The sequence below is a fragment of the Bombina bombina genome, chromosome 1, assembly GCF_027579735.1.
Source record: "Bombina bombina isolate aBomBom1 chromosome 1, aBomBom1.pri, whole genome shotgun sequence".
Lineage (NCBI taxonomy): Eukaryota > Metazoa > Chordata > Amphibia > Anura > Bombinatoridae > Bombina > Bombina bombina.
In genome coordinates, this window is record NC_069499.1 from 75,536,694 (window position 1) to 75,554,261 (window position 17,568).

Genomic DNA, 17,568 nt, shown 5'->3' on the forward strand with positions numbered 1-17,568 from the left:
TGACTGTTCTCTTGTATACTTTGATGGAAAGCATACCTAGGTAGGCTTGGGAGCAGCAATGCACTACTGGGAGCTAGCTTCTAGTTCGTGGCTACACATGTCATTGGCTCACCAGATGTGTTCAGCTGCTAGAACCTAGATATAACTCTCTTGCAGTAAATCCATAATGGAGACAAATGCAAGATATTGAGTATATGGAGGGGATACCAGCTCCTATAACTTACCTGGGTAATTGAGTGGAAATCTCCACATAAAGTGCCTTGAAGTACAAAATTTCTTGTTGTGCCAATGAGCACAACATCTCCTTTTCCCTCTGCTACAGTACGCACAGGACCGAACTGCTCTGGAATCTGATAAAGGAAATATAAAAAGAAAACATAAAACTAAAATGAATAAATGAATGATGAGGAAAGGTTAAAATGCAGATGCTTATTTTGAGCTTAAGAAAAAGAAACCACTGTCATTCATGTACATTCTATATAAACATATTAAGTCACGATATTCATATTATGTTTTTTCTGTCTTTATTATTCACATTCCTCTTTCCCCTTTGCCAATTTGAGTCTCCCATAATCATTTAAAAATGTTGATGCGAGTTTCATGTTATATGATATATCACTGCGAGGAGAGGACTGTGTGCAATATGAGGACAGATTGGTAATTACCTTGTGGATAAGGGCTTGTCAAAATTAACCAATTGGTTTCCAGCTAAGCAGTAGTATCTGTAATACTTTAAAAGGGGTATTGTGTAAAAACAAAAGGTTTAGAAATATGCGCTATGAAGATAGCCCCCATATACAGGTGAGGCATGAGTTTAGATCGAACCAGCAGTAAAATATTTTGCAGTGTAATTACGGCTCACAAACTGATTTTTTTTAGAAATTAGCACATGAGCCTACCTAAAATATTGAGACTCCAAGGTGGAATCCAAGGTTAAATTACAGGTTTGATACAGATCAGTGTCTAAACAAAAGTCTATTTATCAGATTTTAGCAACCTATATATGAAACTAGGGTTGCACCGATACCATTTTTTTTAAGACCAAGTACAGATACTTGCTTTCAAATACTCGCCGATACCAATTACCGATAGTTTTTTTTTTATGTCATGTGACAGTTTACCAAGCAGAATACAGACTAATTATTTAAGATTCCTTCTTTATAATTATGAAGGACTGTAGCTCAAAAGACATTATGAAATAATAAAACAGGTTTTATTTGTCACAAAGTTCACAGAACATGTTTAGAAATAAAAATATTACAATAAAATATATTAACAACAACAATAAATAACAAATATAAAATTGCAACCAACTAAAAGTGCCATACAGTAAAAAATAGAACAGAATATTGTTTAATCATGGCGAACAACACTATGGGCTAGATTACATTTGACTGGTAAGCTTTACCAACGCTCTCATTACACGTCCTACTCCATTAAAGGCTATGGAGTTGGAAATGTGAACAGAGCATTGGTAAAGCTTACCAATGAAATGTAATCTAAATCTAGTCCTATAATTGCAGGATGAGTGTTCATTGGGATTAACTTAATTTTTCCTATGAGTACTCTTCCTGCAATTATATAAGCTAAGATGTTCCTCAGAGTACAGTATGTTTTGAACATAATTGTGCAAGATGAGAACTAGCAGTATAAAAGGCAATCTAGCAATTAGACTAATTTTTCAAAAGTTAGTGGCAAGTTCTTTTTAAGGAACAGAACAGAAACATTTCTGCATGTTCAGCTATAAGTCTGTTTTTGCTATCAGTAAGGAGGTTCAACTTTCCACACTACTGGTGCAGAAAGATATTTTTGGGCCATTTTAGCCAGAGCTGGAAATCTCAGTTTATTAACTGCCCAGTACTTCAGGGGTTTGTCTGAATGCAGTACAGTGATCTCTCCTACAATAATACAAATAAGAGCAATTTGTATTGGCAGAACAGTACTAAACAATTTTTAGTGTAGTTTCCACTCCAGCTTTAAATGAAATGGAAACATGCAGTTTGCAAAAAACACCACAAGATAGCATATGGGTAGTAAGTGGAGGTATCGGTTTAAGTATCGGTGCATTTGCACGAGTACAAGTACTCATGCAAGTACTTGGTATCGGTACCGATACCGATACTAGTATCGGTATAACCCTATATGAAACACAAAAAAAGAAGAAATCTGACCCTTCAGAGAACAGGCAGATAAACCTTTTTTCAAACCATCCTCAGAAACTAAGCAAATTTGATAAGAGCATGTCATTTTAAACAACTTTCCAATTTACTTCTACCAAATTTGCTTCATTCTCTTGTTATCCTTTGTTAAAGAGTAAACCTATGTAGGCTCAGGAGCAGCAGAATTCCCTTCAGTAGAAAGACCCATCCAGGGAAGCGCAAACAGCTCTGAGGATATTCAAGGTGCAGCCACCTGGGCCGTCTTTTCATGGACACTTATGAGTTACACATGCTGCAGGGTTTGCAGAGGTTAAGATGAATTGTAGCCCTGGATAGCACACAATTAGTGATCCTGGACAGCACTATTCATGTTCTTCCCTGCATAGCCTGCAGCATGTGTAACTCATAAGTGTTAATGAAAACATAGCCAAGGTGGCAACCCTATCTTTAGACTAGGAGATTGGAGGATAAACCTGCATTTCACCTGGGGGACTGTGACACTTCATCTGGGAAGTGAGAGATCATCTTTTCATAAGCAGGGAGGGGGGAGTTTCTGCTCTTCTTTTTTCAGTGGGTGTCCCAGCCTAACCTCATCAACGGTGCTAAATTGGTAAGTTTTTAAATTGGATTTTTACATCCGTATCTGTGTATATTCTTCTTTATATTAGGGTCTATTACATGCAGTTAAATTAAAATTGGTGTATACTGTCCCTTTAAATACAAGCCAAACTTGTAGGAGTTACCTTTATGTATTAAAGACTTTTCACAACTTGCAGTGGTTTATCAATATTTATCATTATCGTTGCTTCCCATGAAATATAATCCACTGATGTCTGATGCAATTCTCACCTTGTTAATTTTAAAAATAAGTATACAATTATGAAATGTTGGCAGTTTTGTTCGCACTATACTTTGATTAAAGGGACAGTAAAGTCAAAAACAGACTTTCATGATTCTGACCGAACATGCAATTTTAAACAACTTTCCAATTGACTTTTATTACCTACTTTGATTCATTCTCTTAGTATCCTTTATTAAAAGTGCAGCAATGCATTACTGGGAGCAAGCTGGACACATCACGTCAGCCAGTGGCAAGGGGCATTTATGTGCAACCACCAATTAACAGCTACCTCCCAGTAGTTTATTGCTGCTCTTTCAACAAAGGATACCAAGAGAATGAAGCAAATGTGATAAAAGAAGTAAATTGGGACATTGTTTAACATTGCATTTTCTCTCTCAGCTAAATAAGAGAAATTTTGGTTTCATGTTTCTTTAACAACTACATTTAAAAAGGAGAATATTGTACCACATTAACCCCTTGCAGCAATACCACATAAAAAAACCAATTCTATCTAGAAGGACATTGGTTTAAAAAGAAAATCTAAAGTGTTACCTCAACTTTGTTAAGTGCCTGATAGTTTCCATCCCATGAAATGAGCTTGCGATCTTTTCCCCCAGATACCAATGTTCCATCTCTCTGCATGCAAAGGGCAAATATTCCCCCTTCGTGGGCTCCTTGCACAGCGTGACTTATTCTGTTGGTACCTGCATATACAAAGAATAAACAATAAAACACAGCCAACCCATTAAAAATGAAGATTACCAATGGCCACGTACGCAGGAAAGTAATTAAGACTAATATGGCGCAGCTTTGCAAAACTCACCAATAAAACACTGTCTGCAATTTCCATAAAGCTACAATTTATATGCAAATAACTGAGAATGAAGCTATAAAATCTAGTATATAAAAAAATTGTACAGAATAACAAAAAATAATAAACGTATGAAGGTCCCAAATACAAGATTCCTCTTAGATGGTAAAAGGCCGCACTCTATAAAGGCAAATCCAAGAGATCAGGAGGCGCCGAATAGTGCAGAAAGTTCTAATAGCAAATCAACAGCCACATAAACTAGCAACTCACATGCAGAGAGAACAAACAAAGTGCGATGATAGCAAGCCGAGCAGACTCCCCTCCTAATACTGAACACCCACAGACTCCAGGACCTCCACGACCGGATGGAAAGATAAGTTCCAAGAGACATCTGATAAGCTTTACTTACGGCACACAGGCGGGCATCACTCTCTGTGCCCACCCGCCTGGCATTTTATGTGCCTGGCGTTTTGCTATTTAAATTTGCAGCACTAATTGACTGGGGTATTTGATTGTGAATACATTTTATACATGTATTTATTTAAAAAAAAAAACAAAAAAACTAAAATTTGTAATAATATTTCTTAAATCAAGTAACACTTCTTACCTTTTTTCCAAACAAGGAGATTTCCGCTAGAGTCACCTGTAATGGTATCACCATTTTCTGAAAAGGTGACGCACAGTACAAACTTTGGCTTTTCTTGTTTCTAAAAGGGAGGCAAAATTGTCATTGTTATTCACGTTAAAAATAAAATGCTATTCTTTGAATACAGCAGGCATCTCTACTTAAAGGAATAATAAAGATTTCTGTTATAGTCTGAAGCCAGAGAAAGCTATGTAGCAGGGGTATCCTTGAGAAGTGAGCAGGGTGCTTTTCAGTTCTGAGAATTAGAAAAGTCACAATTTCAGAGCAAAATTATTTGAGAAGGGGGAAAAGTAAATAATGAAACAATCTGTTTATATTAACATCTCAGGGTTTTCTGACCCTGTACTGTCTCTTTAATGAGGTAAGTGGGTCATGTGTAGACCACAGTGAGGCACTCATCAGCCAGCAGCTCTTGGGGATAAACATTAAAAAAAAAGTGAAACTTTCCTTCCATTTCCCTGTCCCAAGTACCATGTGACAGCCATCAGCCAGTCACAGAATTGTATCTTATCTAAGTGCCTAAGGTCTGATGAATAAAATGTTCTACATTGCTGCAAAGTTTTTTGTTTTTTTAAAGGGACATTAACGATTGGAGGTAGGTACTACGTCACAAAGTAGTTTGCCCAGTGTAGTGTGTGGACGTAGTCCCTACTTCCAACCCTGTGGCGCATGCTGCGGTCCCTGTTGTCAGCTTAGACAACCGAGATTGCAGCTGGGGGAAGAAAAAAATCTGCTTTCATAAGGGAGCGCTGATCGTGCTCATTTATCATATGAAGCCACATCGCCTATTGTTGCAGAGCGTGACACTGTCTGTGCCACTCTCTATAACGATTGTTTGTTGGTGCTGAGTGGAAGCGATAGGAAGGATGGAGGGAGGTGTGTGGGTGGCCCAGAGAGGAGGGGGAGGGAGTGGTGGGGTTCCCTACACTACAGAAATGTAAATCAGGGAAGAGTGAGGATGCCAGTAACAAAAAAACATAATTTATGTAAGAACTTACCTGATAAATTCATTTCTTTCATATTAGCAAGAGTCCATGAGCTAGTGACGTATGGGAATATACATTCCTACCAGGAGGGGCAAAGTTTCCCAAACCTTAAAATGCCTATAAATACACCCCTCACCACACCCACAATTCAGTTTAACGAATAGCCAAGAAGTGGGGTGATAAGGAAAAAGTGCGAAAGCATATAAAATAAGGAATTGGAATAATTGTGCTTTATACAAAAAAATCATAACCACCACAAAAAAGGGCGGGCCTCATGGACTCTTGCTAATATGAAAGAAATGAATTTATCAGGTAAGTTCTTACATAAATTATGTTTTCTTTCATGTAATTAGCAAGAGTCCATGAGCTAGTGACGTATGGGATAATGACTACCCAAGATGTGGATCTTTCCACGCAAGAGTCACTAGAGAGGGAGGGATAAAATAAAGACAGCCAATTCCTGCTGAAAATAATCCACACCCAAAATAAAGTTTAATGAAAAACATAAACAGAAGATTCAAACTGAAACCGCTGCCTGAAGTATTTTTCTACCAAAAACTGCTTCAGAAGAAGAAAATACATCAAAATGGTAGAATTTAGTAAAAGTATGCAAAGAGGACCAAGTTGCTGCTTTGCAAATCTGATCAACCGAAGCTTCATTCCTAAACGCCCAGGAAGTAGAAACTGACCTAGTAGAATGAGCTGTAATCCTTTGAGGCGGAGTTTTACCCGACTCGACATAAGCATAATGAATTAAAGATTTCAACCAAGATGCCAAAGAAATGGCAGAAGCTTTCTGGCCTTTTCTAGAACCGGAAAAGATAACAAATAGACTAGAAGTCTTTCGGAAAGACTTAGTAGCTTCAACATAATATTTCAAAGCTCTAACAACATCCAAAGAATGCAACGATTTCTCCTTAGAATTCTTAGGATTAGGACATAATGAGGGAACCACAATTTCTCTACTAATGTTGTTGGAATTCACAACCTTAGGTAAAAATTCAAAAGAAGTTCGCAACACCGCCTTATCCTGATGAAAAATCAGAAAAGGAGACTCGCAAGAAAGAGCAGATAATTCAGAGACTCTTCTGGCAGAAGAGATGGCCAAAAGGAACAAAACTTTCCAAGAAAGTAATTTAATATCCAATGAATGCATGGGTTCAAAAGGAGGAGCTTGAAGAGCCCCCAGAACCAAATTCAAACTCCAAGGAGGAGAAATCGACTTAATGACAGGTTTTATACGAACCAAAGCTTGTACAAAACAATGAATATCAGGAAGATTAGCAATCTTTCTGTGAAAAAGAACAGAAAGAGCAGAGATTTGTCCTTTCAAAGAACTTGCGGATAAACCTTTATCTAAACCATCCTGAAGAAACTGTAAAATTCTTGGAATTCTAAAAGAATGCCAAGAAAAATGATGAGAAAGACACCAAGAAATATAAGTCTTCCAGACTCTATAATATATCTCTCTGGATACAGATTTACGAGCCTGTAACATAGTATTAATCACAGAGTCAGAGAAACCTCTTTGACCAAGAATCAAGCGTTCAATCTCCATACCTTTAAATTTAAGGATTTGAGATCCTGATGGAAAAAAGGACCTTGCGACAGAAGGTCTGGCCTTAGCGGAAGAGTCCACGGTTGGCAAGAGGCCATCCGGACAAGATCCGCATACCAAAACCTGTGAGGCCATGCCGGAGCTACCAGCAGAACAAACGAGCATTCCTTCAGAATCTTGGAGATTACTCTTGGAAGAAGAACTAGAGGCGGAAAGATATAGGCAGGATGATACTTCCAAGGAAGTGATAATACATCCACTGCTTCCGCCTGAGGATCCCGGGATCTGGACAGATACCTGGGAAGTTTCTTGTTTAGATGAGACGCCATCAGATCTATTTCTGGAAGCTCCCACATTTGAAAAATCTGAGGAAATACCTCTGGGTGAAGAGACCATTCGCCCGGATGCAACGTTTGGCGACTGAGATAATCCGCTTCCCAATTGTCTATACCTGGGATATGAACCGCAGAAATTAGACAGGAGCTGGATTCCGCCCAAACCAGAATTCGAGATACTTCTTTCATAGCCAGAGGACTGTGAGTCCCTCCTTGATGATTGATGTATGCCACAGTTGTGACATTGTCTGTCTGAAAACAAATGAACGATTCTCTCTTTAGAAGAGGCCAAGACTGAAGAGCTCTGAATATTGCACGGAGTTCCAAAATATTGATCGGTAATCTCACCTCCTGAGATTCCCAAACTCCTTGTGCCGTCAGAGATCCCCACACAGCTCCCCAACCTGTAAGACTTGCATCTGTTGAAATTACAGTCCAGGTCGGAAGAACAAAAGAAGCCCCCTGAATTAAACGATGGTGATCTGTCCACCACGTTAGAGTCGTACAATCGGTTTTAAAGATATTAATTCAGATATCTTTGTGTAATCCCTGCACCATTGATTCAGCATACAGAGCTGAAGAGGTCGCATGTGAAAACGAGCAAAGGGGATCGCGTCCGATGCAGCAGTCATAAGACCTAGATTTTCCATGCATAAGGCTACCGAAGGGAATGATTGTGACTGAAGGTTTCGACAAGCTGAAATCAATTTTAGACGTCTCTTGTCTGTCAAAGACAGAGTCATGGACACTGAATCTATCTGGAAACCCAGAAAGGTTACCCTTGTCTGAGGAATCAATGAACTTTTTAGTGAATTGATCCTCCAACCATGATCTTGAAGAAACAACACAAGTCGATTCGTATGAGATTCTGCTAAATGTAAAGACTGAGCAAGTACCAAGATATCGTCCAAATAAGGAAATACCACAATACCCTGTTCTCTGATTACAGACAGAAGGGCACCGAGAACCTTTGTAAAAATTCTTGGAGCTGTAGCTAGGCCAAACGGCAGAGCCACAAACTGGTAATGCTTGCCCAGAAAAGAGAATCTCAGGAACTGATAATGATCTGGATGAATCGGAATATGCAGATATGCATCCTGTAAATCTATTGTGGACATATAATGCCCTTGCTGAACAAAAGGCAAGATAGTCCTTACAGTTACCATTTTGAACGTTGGTATCCTTACATAACGATTCAATATTTTTAGATCCAGAACTGGTCTGAAGGAATTCTCCTTCTTTGGTACAATGAAGAGATTTGAATAAAACCCCAGCCCCTGTTCCAGAACTGGAACTGGCATAATTACTCCAGCCAACTCTAGATCTGAAACACATTTCAGAAATGCTTGAGCTTTAACTGGATTTACTGGGACACGGGAAAGAAAAAATCTCTTTGCAGGAGGTCTTATCTTGAAACCAATTCTGTACCCTTCTGAAACAATGTTCTGAATCCAAAGATTGTGAACAGAATTGATCCAAATTGAATTGAAAAAACGTAACCTGCCCCCTACCAGCTGAGCTGGAATGAGGGCCGCACCTTCATGTGGACTTAGAAGCTGGCTTTGCTTTTCTAGAAGGCTTGGATTTATTCCAGACTGGAGATGGTTTCCAAACTGAAACTGCTCCTGAGGATGAAGGATCAGGCTTTTGTTCTTTGTTGAAACGAAAGGAACGAAAACGATTATTAGCCCTGTTTTTACCCTTAGATTTTTTATCCTGTGGTAAAAAAGTTCCTTTCCCACCAGTAACAGTTGAGATAATAGAATCCAACTGAGAACCAAATAATTTGTTACCCTGGAAAGAAATGGAAAGTAGAGTAGACTTAGAAGACATATCAGCATTCCAAGTTAGCTAGAGACATAAACCTGATATCAACTCTGATAATATAAAAAATGGCATCACAGATAAAATTATTAGCATGTTGAAGAAGAATAATAATATTATGAGAATCATGATCTGTTACTTGTTGCGCTAAAGTTTCCAACCAAAAAGTTGAAGCTGCAGCAACATCAGCCAATGATATAGCGGGTCTAAGAAGATTACCTGAACACAGATAAGCTTTTCTTAGAAAGGATTCAATTTTCCTATCTAAAGGATCCTTAAACGAAGTACCATCTGACGTAGGAATAGTAGTACGTTTAGCAAGGGTAGAAATAGCCCCATCAACTTTAGGGATTTTGTCCCAAAATTCTAATCTATCAGACGGCACAGGATATAATTGCTTAAAACGTTTAGAAGGAGTAAATGAATTACCCAAATTATTCCATTCTCTGGAAATTACTTCAGAAATAGCACCAGGAACAGGAAAAACTTCTGGAATAACCACAGGAGATTTAAAGACCTTATCTAAACGTTTAGATTTAGTATCAAGAGGACCAGAATCCTCAATTTCTAAAGCAATTAGTACTTCTTTAAGTAAAGAACGAATAAATTCCATTTTAAATAAATATGAAGATTTATCACCATCAATCTCTGAGACAGAATCCTCTGAACCAGAAGAGTCATTAGAATCAGAATGATGATGTTCATTTAAAAATTAATCTGTATAAAGAGAAGTTTTAAAAGATTTTTTATGTTTACTAGAAGGAGGAATAACAGACATAGCCTTCTTGATGGATTCAGAAACAAAATCTCTTATGTTATCAGGAACATTCTGAACATTAGATGTTGATGGAACTGCAACAGGTAATGGTACATTACTAAAGGAAATATTATCTGCATTAACAAGTTTGTCATGACAATTAATACAAACAACAGCTGGAGGAATAGCTACCAAAAGTTTACAGCAGATACACTTAGCTTTGGTAGTTCCAGCACCAGACAGCGATTTTCCTGAAGTATCTTCTGACTCAGATGCAACGTGAGACATCTTGCAATATGTAAGAGAAAAAACAACATATAAAGCAAAATTGATCAAATTCCTTAAATGACAGTTTCAGGAATGGGAAAAAAATGCCAAGGAACAAGCTTCTAGCAACCAGAAGCAAAGAAAAATGAGACTTAAATAATGTGGAGACAAAAGCGACGCCCATATTTTTTTTAGCGCCAAATAAGACGCCCACATTATTTGGCGCCTAAATGCTTTTGGCGCCAAAAATGACGCCACGTCCGGAACGCCGACATTTTTGGCGCAAAAGAACGTCAAAAATGACGCAACTTCCGGCGACACGTATGACGCCGGAAACAGAAAAGATTTTTTGCGCCAAAAAAGTCAGCGCCAAGAATGACGCAATAAAATGAAGCATTTTCAGCCCCCGCGAGCCTAACAGCCCACAGGGAAAAAGTCAAATTTTTAAGGTAAGAAAAATAATTGATTCAAGTGCATTATCCCAAATATGAAACTGACTGTCTGAAAATAAGGAATGTTGAACATCCTGAGTCAAGGCAAATAAATGTTTGAATACATATATTTAGAACTTTATTAAAAAAGTGCCCAACCATAGCTTAGAGTGTCACAGAAAATAAGATTTACTTACCCCAGGACACTCATCTACACGTTTGTAGAAAGCCAAACCAGTACTGAAACGAAAATCAGCAGAGGTAATGGTATAAATATAAGAGTATATCGTCGATCTGAAAAGGGAGGTAAGAGATGAATCTCTACGACCGATAACAGAGAACCTATGAAATAGACCCCGTAGAAGGAGATCACTGCATTCAAAATAGGCAATACTCTCCTCACATCCCTCTGACATTCACTGCACGCTGAGAGGAAAACCGGGCTCCAACCTGCTGCGGAGCGCATATCAACGTAGAATCTAGCACAAACTTACTTCACCACCTCCATAGGAGGCAAAGTTTGTAAAACTGAATTGTGGGTGTGGTGAGGGGTGTATTTATAGGCATTTTAAGGTTTGGGAAACTTTGCCCCTCCTGGTAGGAATGTATATTCCCATACGTCACTAGCTCATGGACTCTTGCTAATTACATGAAAGAAACATAATTTATGTAAGAACTTACCTGATAAATTAATTTCTTTCATATTGGCAAAAGTCCATTAGCTAGTGACGTATGGGATATACAATCCTACCAGGAGGGACAAAGTTTCCCAAACCTCAAAATGCCTATAAATACACCCCTCACCACACCCACAATTCAGTTTAATGAATAGCCAAGTAGTGGGGTGATAAAGAAAGGAGTAATAAAGCATCAACAAAGGAATTTGGAAATAATTGTGCTTTATACAAAAAAATCATAACCACCATAAAAAAGGGTGGGCCTCATGGACTCTTGCCAATATGAAAGAAATGAATTTATCAGGTAAGTTCTTACATAAATTATGTTTTCTTTCATGTAATTGGCAAGAGTCCATGAGCTAGTGACATATGGGATAGCAATACTCAAGATGTGGAACTCCACGCAAGAGCCACTAGAGAGGGAGGGATAAAAATAAAAACAGCCATTTTCCGCTGAAAAATTAATCCACAACCCAAAATATAAGTTTATTCTCACAAATGAAAGGAAAAAACTTAAATCAAAAGGAGAAGAATCAAACTGAAACAGCTGCCTGAAGAACTTTTCTACCAAAAACTGCTTCTGAAGAAGCAAATACATCAAAATGGTAGAATTTAGTAAATGTATGCAAAGAAGACCAAGTAGCAGTTTTGCAAATCTGATCAACTGAAGCTTCATTCTTAAAAGCCCAGGAAGTGGAAACTGATCTAGTAGAATGAGCTGTAATTCTCTGAGGCAGGGCTTGACCCAACTCCAAAATAGGCTTGATGAATCAAAAGCTTTAACCACGAAACCAAAGAAACAGCAGAAACCTTCTGACCTTTCCTAGAACCAGAAAAGATAACAAATAGACTAGAAGTCTTCATGAAATCTTTAGTAGCTTCAACATAATATTTCAGAGCTCTCACCACATCCAAAGAATGTAAAGATCTCTCCAAAGAATTCTCAGGATTAGGACACAAGGAAGGAACAACAATTTCTCTATTAATGTTGTTAGAATTCACAACCTTAGGTAAGAATTTAAATGAAGTCTGCAAAACTGCCTTATCCTGATTAAAAAATTAGAAAAGCAGAATCACAAGAGAGAGTGGATAATTCAGAAACTCTTCTAGCAGAAGAGATGGCCAAAAGAAACAAAAAACTTTCCAAGAAAGTAGTTTAATGTCCAAAGAATACATAGGTGGAGGAGGAGAGATTGATTTAATGACAGGCTTGATACGAACCAAAGCCTGCACAAAACAATGAATATCAGGAAGTTTAGCAATCTTTCTGTGAAATAAAACAGAAAGAGTAGAGATTTGTTCTTTCAAGGAACTTGCAGACAAACCTTTATCCAAACCATCCTGAAGAAGCTGTAAAATTCTAGGAATTCTAAATGAATCCCAAGAGAATTTATGAGAAGAACACCATGAAATGTAAGTGTTCCAAACTCAATAATAAATCTTTCTAGAAACAGATTTACGAGCCTGCAACATAGTATTAATCATGGAGTCAGAAAAACCTCTATGACTAAGCGTTCAATTTTCATACCTTTAAATTTAATGATTTGAGACCCTGATGGAAAAACGGACCTTGAGATAGAAGGTCTGGCCTTAATGGAAGTGGCCAAGGTTGGCAACTGGACATCCGAACAAGATCCGCATACCAAAACCTGTGAGGCCATGCTGGAGCTACCAGCAGCACAAACAATTGCTCCATGATGATTTTGGAGATCACTCTTGGAAGAAGAACTAGAGGCGGGAAAATATAAGCCGGTTGATAACACCAAGGAAGTGTCAACGCATCCACTGCTTCCGCCTGAGGATCCCTGGACCTGGACAGGTACCTGGGAAGTTTCTTGTTTAGATGAGATGCCATCAGATCTATTTCTGGAAGCCTCCACATCTGAACAACTTGAAAAAACACATCTGGGTGGAGAGACCATTCTCCCGGATGTAAAGTCTGACGACTGAGGTAATCCGCTTCCCAATTGTCTATACCTGGGATATGAACTGCAGAAATTAGACAGGAGCTGGATTCCGCCCAAACAAGTATCCGAGATACTTCTTTCATAGCTTGAGGACTACGAGTCGCACCCTGATGATTGACATATGTCACAGTTGTGATATTGTCTATCTGAAAACAAATTAACGGTCCTCTCTTCAACAGAGACCAAAACTGAAGAGCCCGGAGAATCGCACGGAGTTCCAAAATATTTATTGGTAATCTTGCCTCTTGAGATTTCCAAACCCCTTATGCTGTCAGAGATCCCCAAACAGCTTCCCAACCTGAAAGACTTGCATCTGTTGTGATCACAATCCAGGTTGGATGAACAAAAGAGGCCCCTAGAATTATACGATGGTGATCTAACCACCAAGTCAGAGAAAGTCAAACATTGGGATTTAAGGATATTAATTGTGATATCCTTGTATAATCCCTGCACCATTGGTTCAGCATACAAAGCTGGAGAGGTCTCATATGAAAACGAGCAAAGGGGATCACGTCCGATGCTGCAGTCATGAGACCTAAAACTTCCATGCACATAGATACTGAAGGGAATGACTGAGACTGAAGGATCCGACAGGCTGCAACCAATTTCAAACGTCTCTTGTCTGTTAGAGACAAAGTCATGGACACAATCTATCTGGAAACCTAAAAAAGGTTACCTTTGTCTGAGGAATCAAAGAACTTTTTGGTAAATTGATCCTCCAACCATGTCTTCAAAGAAACAACAGTAGTTGATTCGTGTGAGATTCTGCAGAACGTAAAGACAGAGCAAGGAAACACCGCAACACCCCGCTCTCTGATAACAGAGAGTAGGACACTGAGAACCTTTGAAAAGATTCTTAGAGCTGTCGCTAGGCCAAAAAGGAAGAGCAACAAATTGGTAATGCTTGTCTAGAAAAGAGAATCTCAGGAAAGGATAGCGATCAGGATGAATCAGAATATGAAGATATGCATCCTGTAAGTCTATTGTGGGCATATAATGTCCTTGCTGAACAAAAGGCAGAATAGACCTTATAGTCACCATCTTGAAAGTTGGTACTCTTACATATCGATTCAAAATTTTTAGATCCAAAACTGGTCTGAATGAACATTCTCTTTCTTTGGGACAATGAATAGATTTGAATAAAACCACAGACCCTGTTCCTGAAACAGAACTAGCATGATTACCCCAGATAACTCCAGGTCTGAAACACACTTCAGGAAAGCCTGAGCCTTTACTGGGTTTGCTGGAATGCATGAGAGAAAAAAAATCTTCTCACAGGCGGTCTTTACTCTGAATCCTATTCTGTACCCGAGAGACAATATTCTGAATCCAATGATTTTGGACCGAATTGATCCAAACATCTTTGAAAAATCTTAATCTGCCCTATACCAGCTAAATAAGATGGAATAAGGGCCACCCCTTCATGCGGACTTGGGGGCTGACTTTGATCTCTTAAATGGCTTGGATTTATTCCAATTTGAAGAAGGTTTCCAATTGGAAACGGGTTCCTTGGGGAAAGAATTAGGTTTCTGTTCCTAATTTAAGAATGAAAATGGTTAGAAGCTTTAGATTTACCCTTAGATCTTTATCCTGAGGCAAAAAAACTCCCTTCCCCCCAGTGACAGTTGAAATTATTGAATCCAACTGTGAACCAAATAATTTATTACCTTGAAAAGAAAGAGATAGCAATCTGGACTTAGAAGTCATATCAGCATTCCAAGATTTAAGCCACAAAGCTCTCCTAGCTAAAAATAGCTAAAGACAGATTTAACATCAATTTTGATGATATAAAAAAAATGGCATCACAAATGAAAATATTAGCATGTTGAATCAAGTTAACAATGCTAGACAAATCATGATCCGATACTTGTTGCGCTAAAGTTTCCAACCAAAAAGTTGAAGCAGCTGCAACATCAGCCAAAGAAATTGCAGGCCTAAGAAGAAGACCTGAAAATAAATAAGCTTTCCTTAGATAAGAATCAAGTTTCCTATCTAAAGGATCTTTAAAAGAAGTACTATCTTCCGTAGGAATAGCAGTACGTTTAGCAAGAGTAGAGATAGCCCCATCAACTTTGGGGATCTTTTCCCAAAACTCCAATCTAACTGCTGGCAAAGGATACAATTTTTTAAACCTTAAAGAAGGAATAAAAGAAGTACCAGGCCTATTCCATTCCTTAGAAATCATATCAGAAATAGCATCAGGAACTGGAAAAACCTCTGGAAAAACCACAGGAGTTTTATAAACAGAATTTAAACGTTTACTAGTTTTAATATCAAGAGGACTAGTCTCCTCAATATCCAATATAATCAACACTTCTTCAACAAAGAACGAATGTACTCCATTTTAAATAAATAAGTAGATTTGTCAGTGTCAATATCTGAGGAAGGATCTTCTGAATCAGATAGATCCTCATCAGAGGAGGATAATTCAGTATGTTGTCGGTCATTTGAAATTTCATCAACTTTATGAGAAGTTTTAAAAGACCTTTACATTTATTAGAAGGCGGGATGGCAGACAAAGCCTTCTGAATAGAATCAGCAGTAAATTCTTATAAATTCACAGGTATATCTTGTACATTAGATGTTAAAATAACAGCAAAAGAAATGTTCTATTACCGATGGACACATTCTCTGCATGTAAAAGTTTATCATGACTTATTACAAACCACAGCTGGAGATATAATCTCCACAGGATTACAACAAATGTACTTAGCTTTGGTAGAACGGTTATCAGTCAGCAGAATTCCAACTGTGATTTCTTAGACAGGATCAGATTGAGACATCTTGCAAATGTAAGAGAAAAAACAACAACATATAAAGCAAAATGATCAATTTTCTTATATGGCAGTTTCAGGAATGGGAAAAAAATGCAAACAGCATAGCCCTCCGATAGAGAAAAAAGGCAAGAGGCATATAGGAATGGGGTTTAAAATAATTAAAATATTTGGCGCCAAGTATGACGCACAAACAGAAACTTTTGGCGTTAACAACATCCGGAAAGGACACACTCGTGTCATTGAAGACGCAACCTTGTGAAAGGACTCTGTGTGGACAAAGACGCCGGAAATGACGAATTTGCGTCATCGAACGTAACTTTGCAACAAAAAAATCTTGCGAGCCTAATTCTGCCCGCAAATTTAAAATGACAGTCAATTGAAAAAAAGACTATACCCCAGGTAAGAAATACATTTTCCTAAAAAATGCATTTCCCAGATATGAAACTGACAGTCTGCAAAAGGAAATATACTGAAACCTGAATCATGGCAAATATAAGTACAATACATATATTTAGAACTTTATATAAATACATAAAGTGCCAAACCATAGCTGAGAGTGTCTTAAGTAATTAAAACATACTTACCAAAAGACACCCATCTACATATAGCAGATAGCCAAAACAGAATTTATGCTTACCTGATAAATTACTTTCTCCAACGGTGTGTCCGGTCCACGGCGTCATCCATTACTTGTGGGAATATTCTCTTCCCCAACAGGAAATGGCAAAGAGCACGGCAAAAGCTGTCCATATAGCCCCTCCTCAGGCTCCGCCCCCCAGTCATTCGACCGACGGTTAGGAGAAAAAAAGGAGAAACTATAGGGTGCCGTGGTGACTGTAGTGTATAGAGAAAGAAATTTTTCAAACCTGATTAAAAAACCAGGGCGGGCCGTGGACCGGACACACCGTTGGAGAAAGTAATTTATCAGGTAAGCATAAATTCTGTTTTCTCCAACATTGGTGTGTCCGGTCCACGGCGTCATCCATTACTTGTGGGAACCAATACCAAAGCTTTAGGACACGGATGAAGGGAGGGAGCAAATCAGGTTACCTAAACGGAAGGCACCACGGCTTGCAAAACCTTTCTCCCAAAAATAGCCTCCGAAGAAGCATAAGTATCAAATTTGTAGAATTTGGCAAAAGTGTGCAGAGAAGACCAAGTCGCTGCCTTACATATCTGATCAACAGAAGCCTCGTTCTTGAAGGCCCATGTGGAAGCCACAGCCCTAGTAGAGTGAGCTGTGATTCGTTCAGGAGGCTGCCGTCCGGCAGTCTCATAAGCCAATCGTATAATGCTTTTCAGCCAGAAAGAAAGAGGTAGCAGTAGCTTTTTGTCCTCTCCTCTTACCAGAGTAAACGACAAACAAAGATGAGGTTTGTCTAAAATCCTTTGTTGCTTCTAAATAGAACTTTAAAGCACAAACTACATCTAAATTGTGTAACAAACGTTCCTTCTTTGAAACTGGATTCGGACACAGAGAAGGAACAACTATTTCCTGGTTAATATTCTTGTTGGAAACAACTTTTGGAAGA

General features: G+C 38.4%; 1 protein-coding gene across 3 annotated transcripts in view; it reads right to left on the reverse strand.

Moving 5' to 3' along the window:
* The window catches only part of EML1 (EMAP like 1), a 167,779-nt gene that overhangs the window by 48,721 nt on the left and 101,490 nt on the right, over nt 1-17,568 (reverse strand). For all 3 annotated transcript variants that reach the window (XM_053697472.1, XM_053697471.1, XM_053697470.1), the window contains 3 exons: nt 4,419-4,518; nt 3,553-3,704; nt 225-350 (listed from right to left, as the gene is read on the reverse strand). In XM_053697472.1, the coding sequence (XP_053553447.1) occupies nt 225-350; nt 3,553-3,704; nt 4,419-4,518 (378 nt within the window). The remainder of the gene's footprint in view (nt 1-224; nt 351-3,552; nt 3,705-4,418; nt 4,519-17,568) is intronic.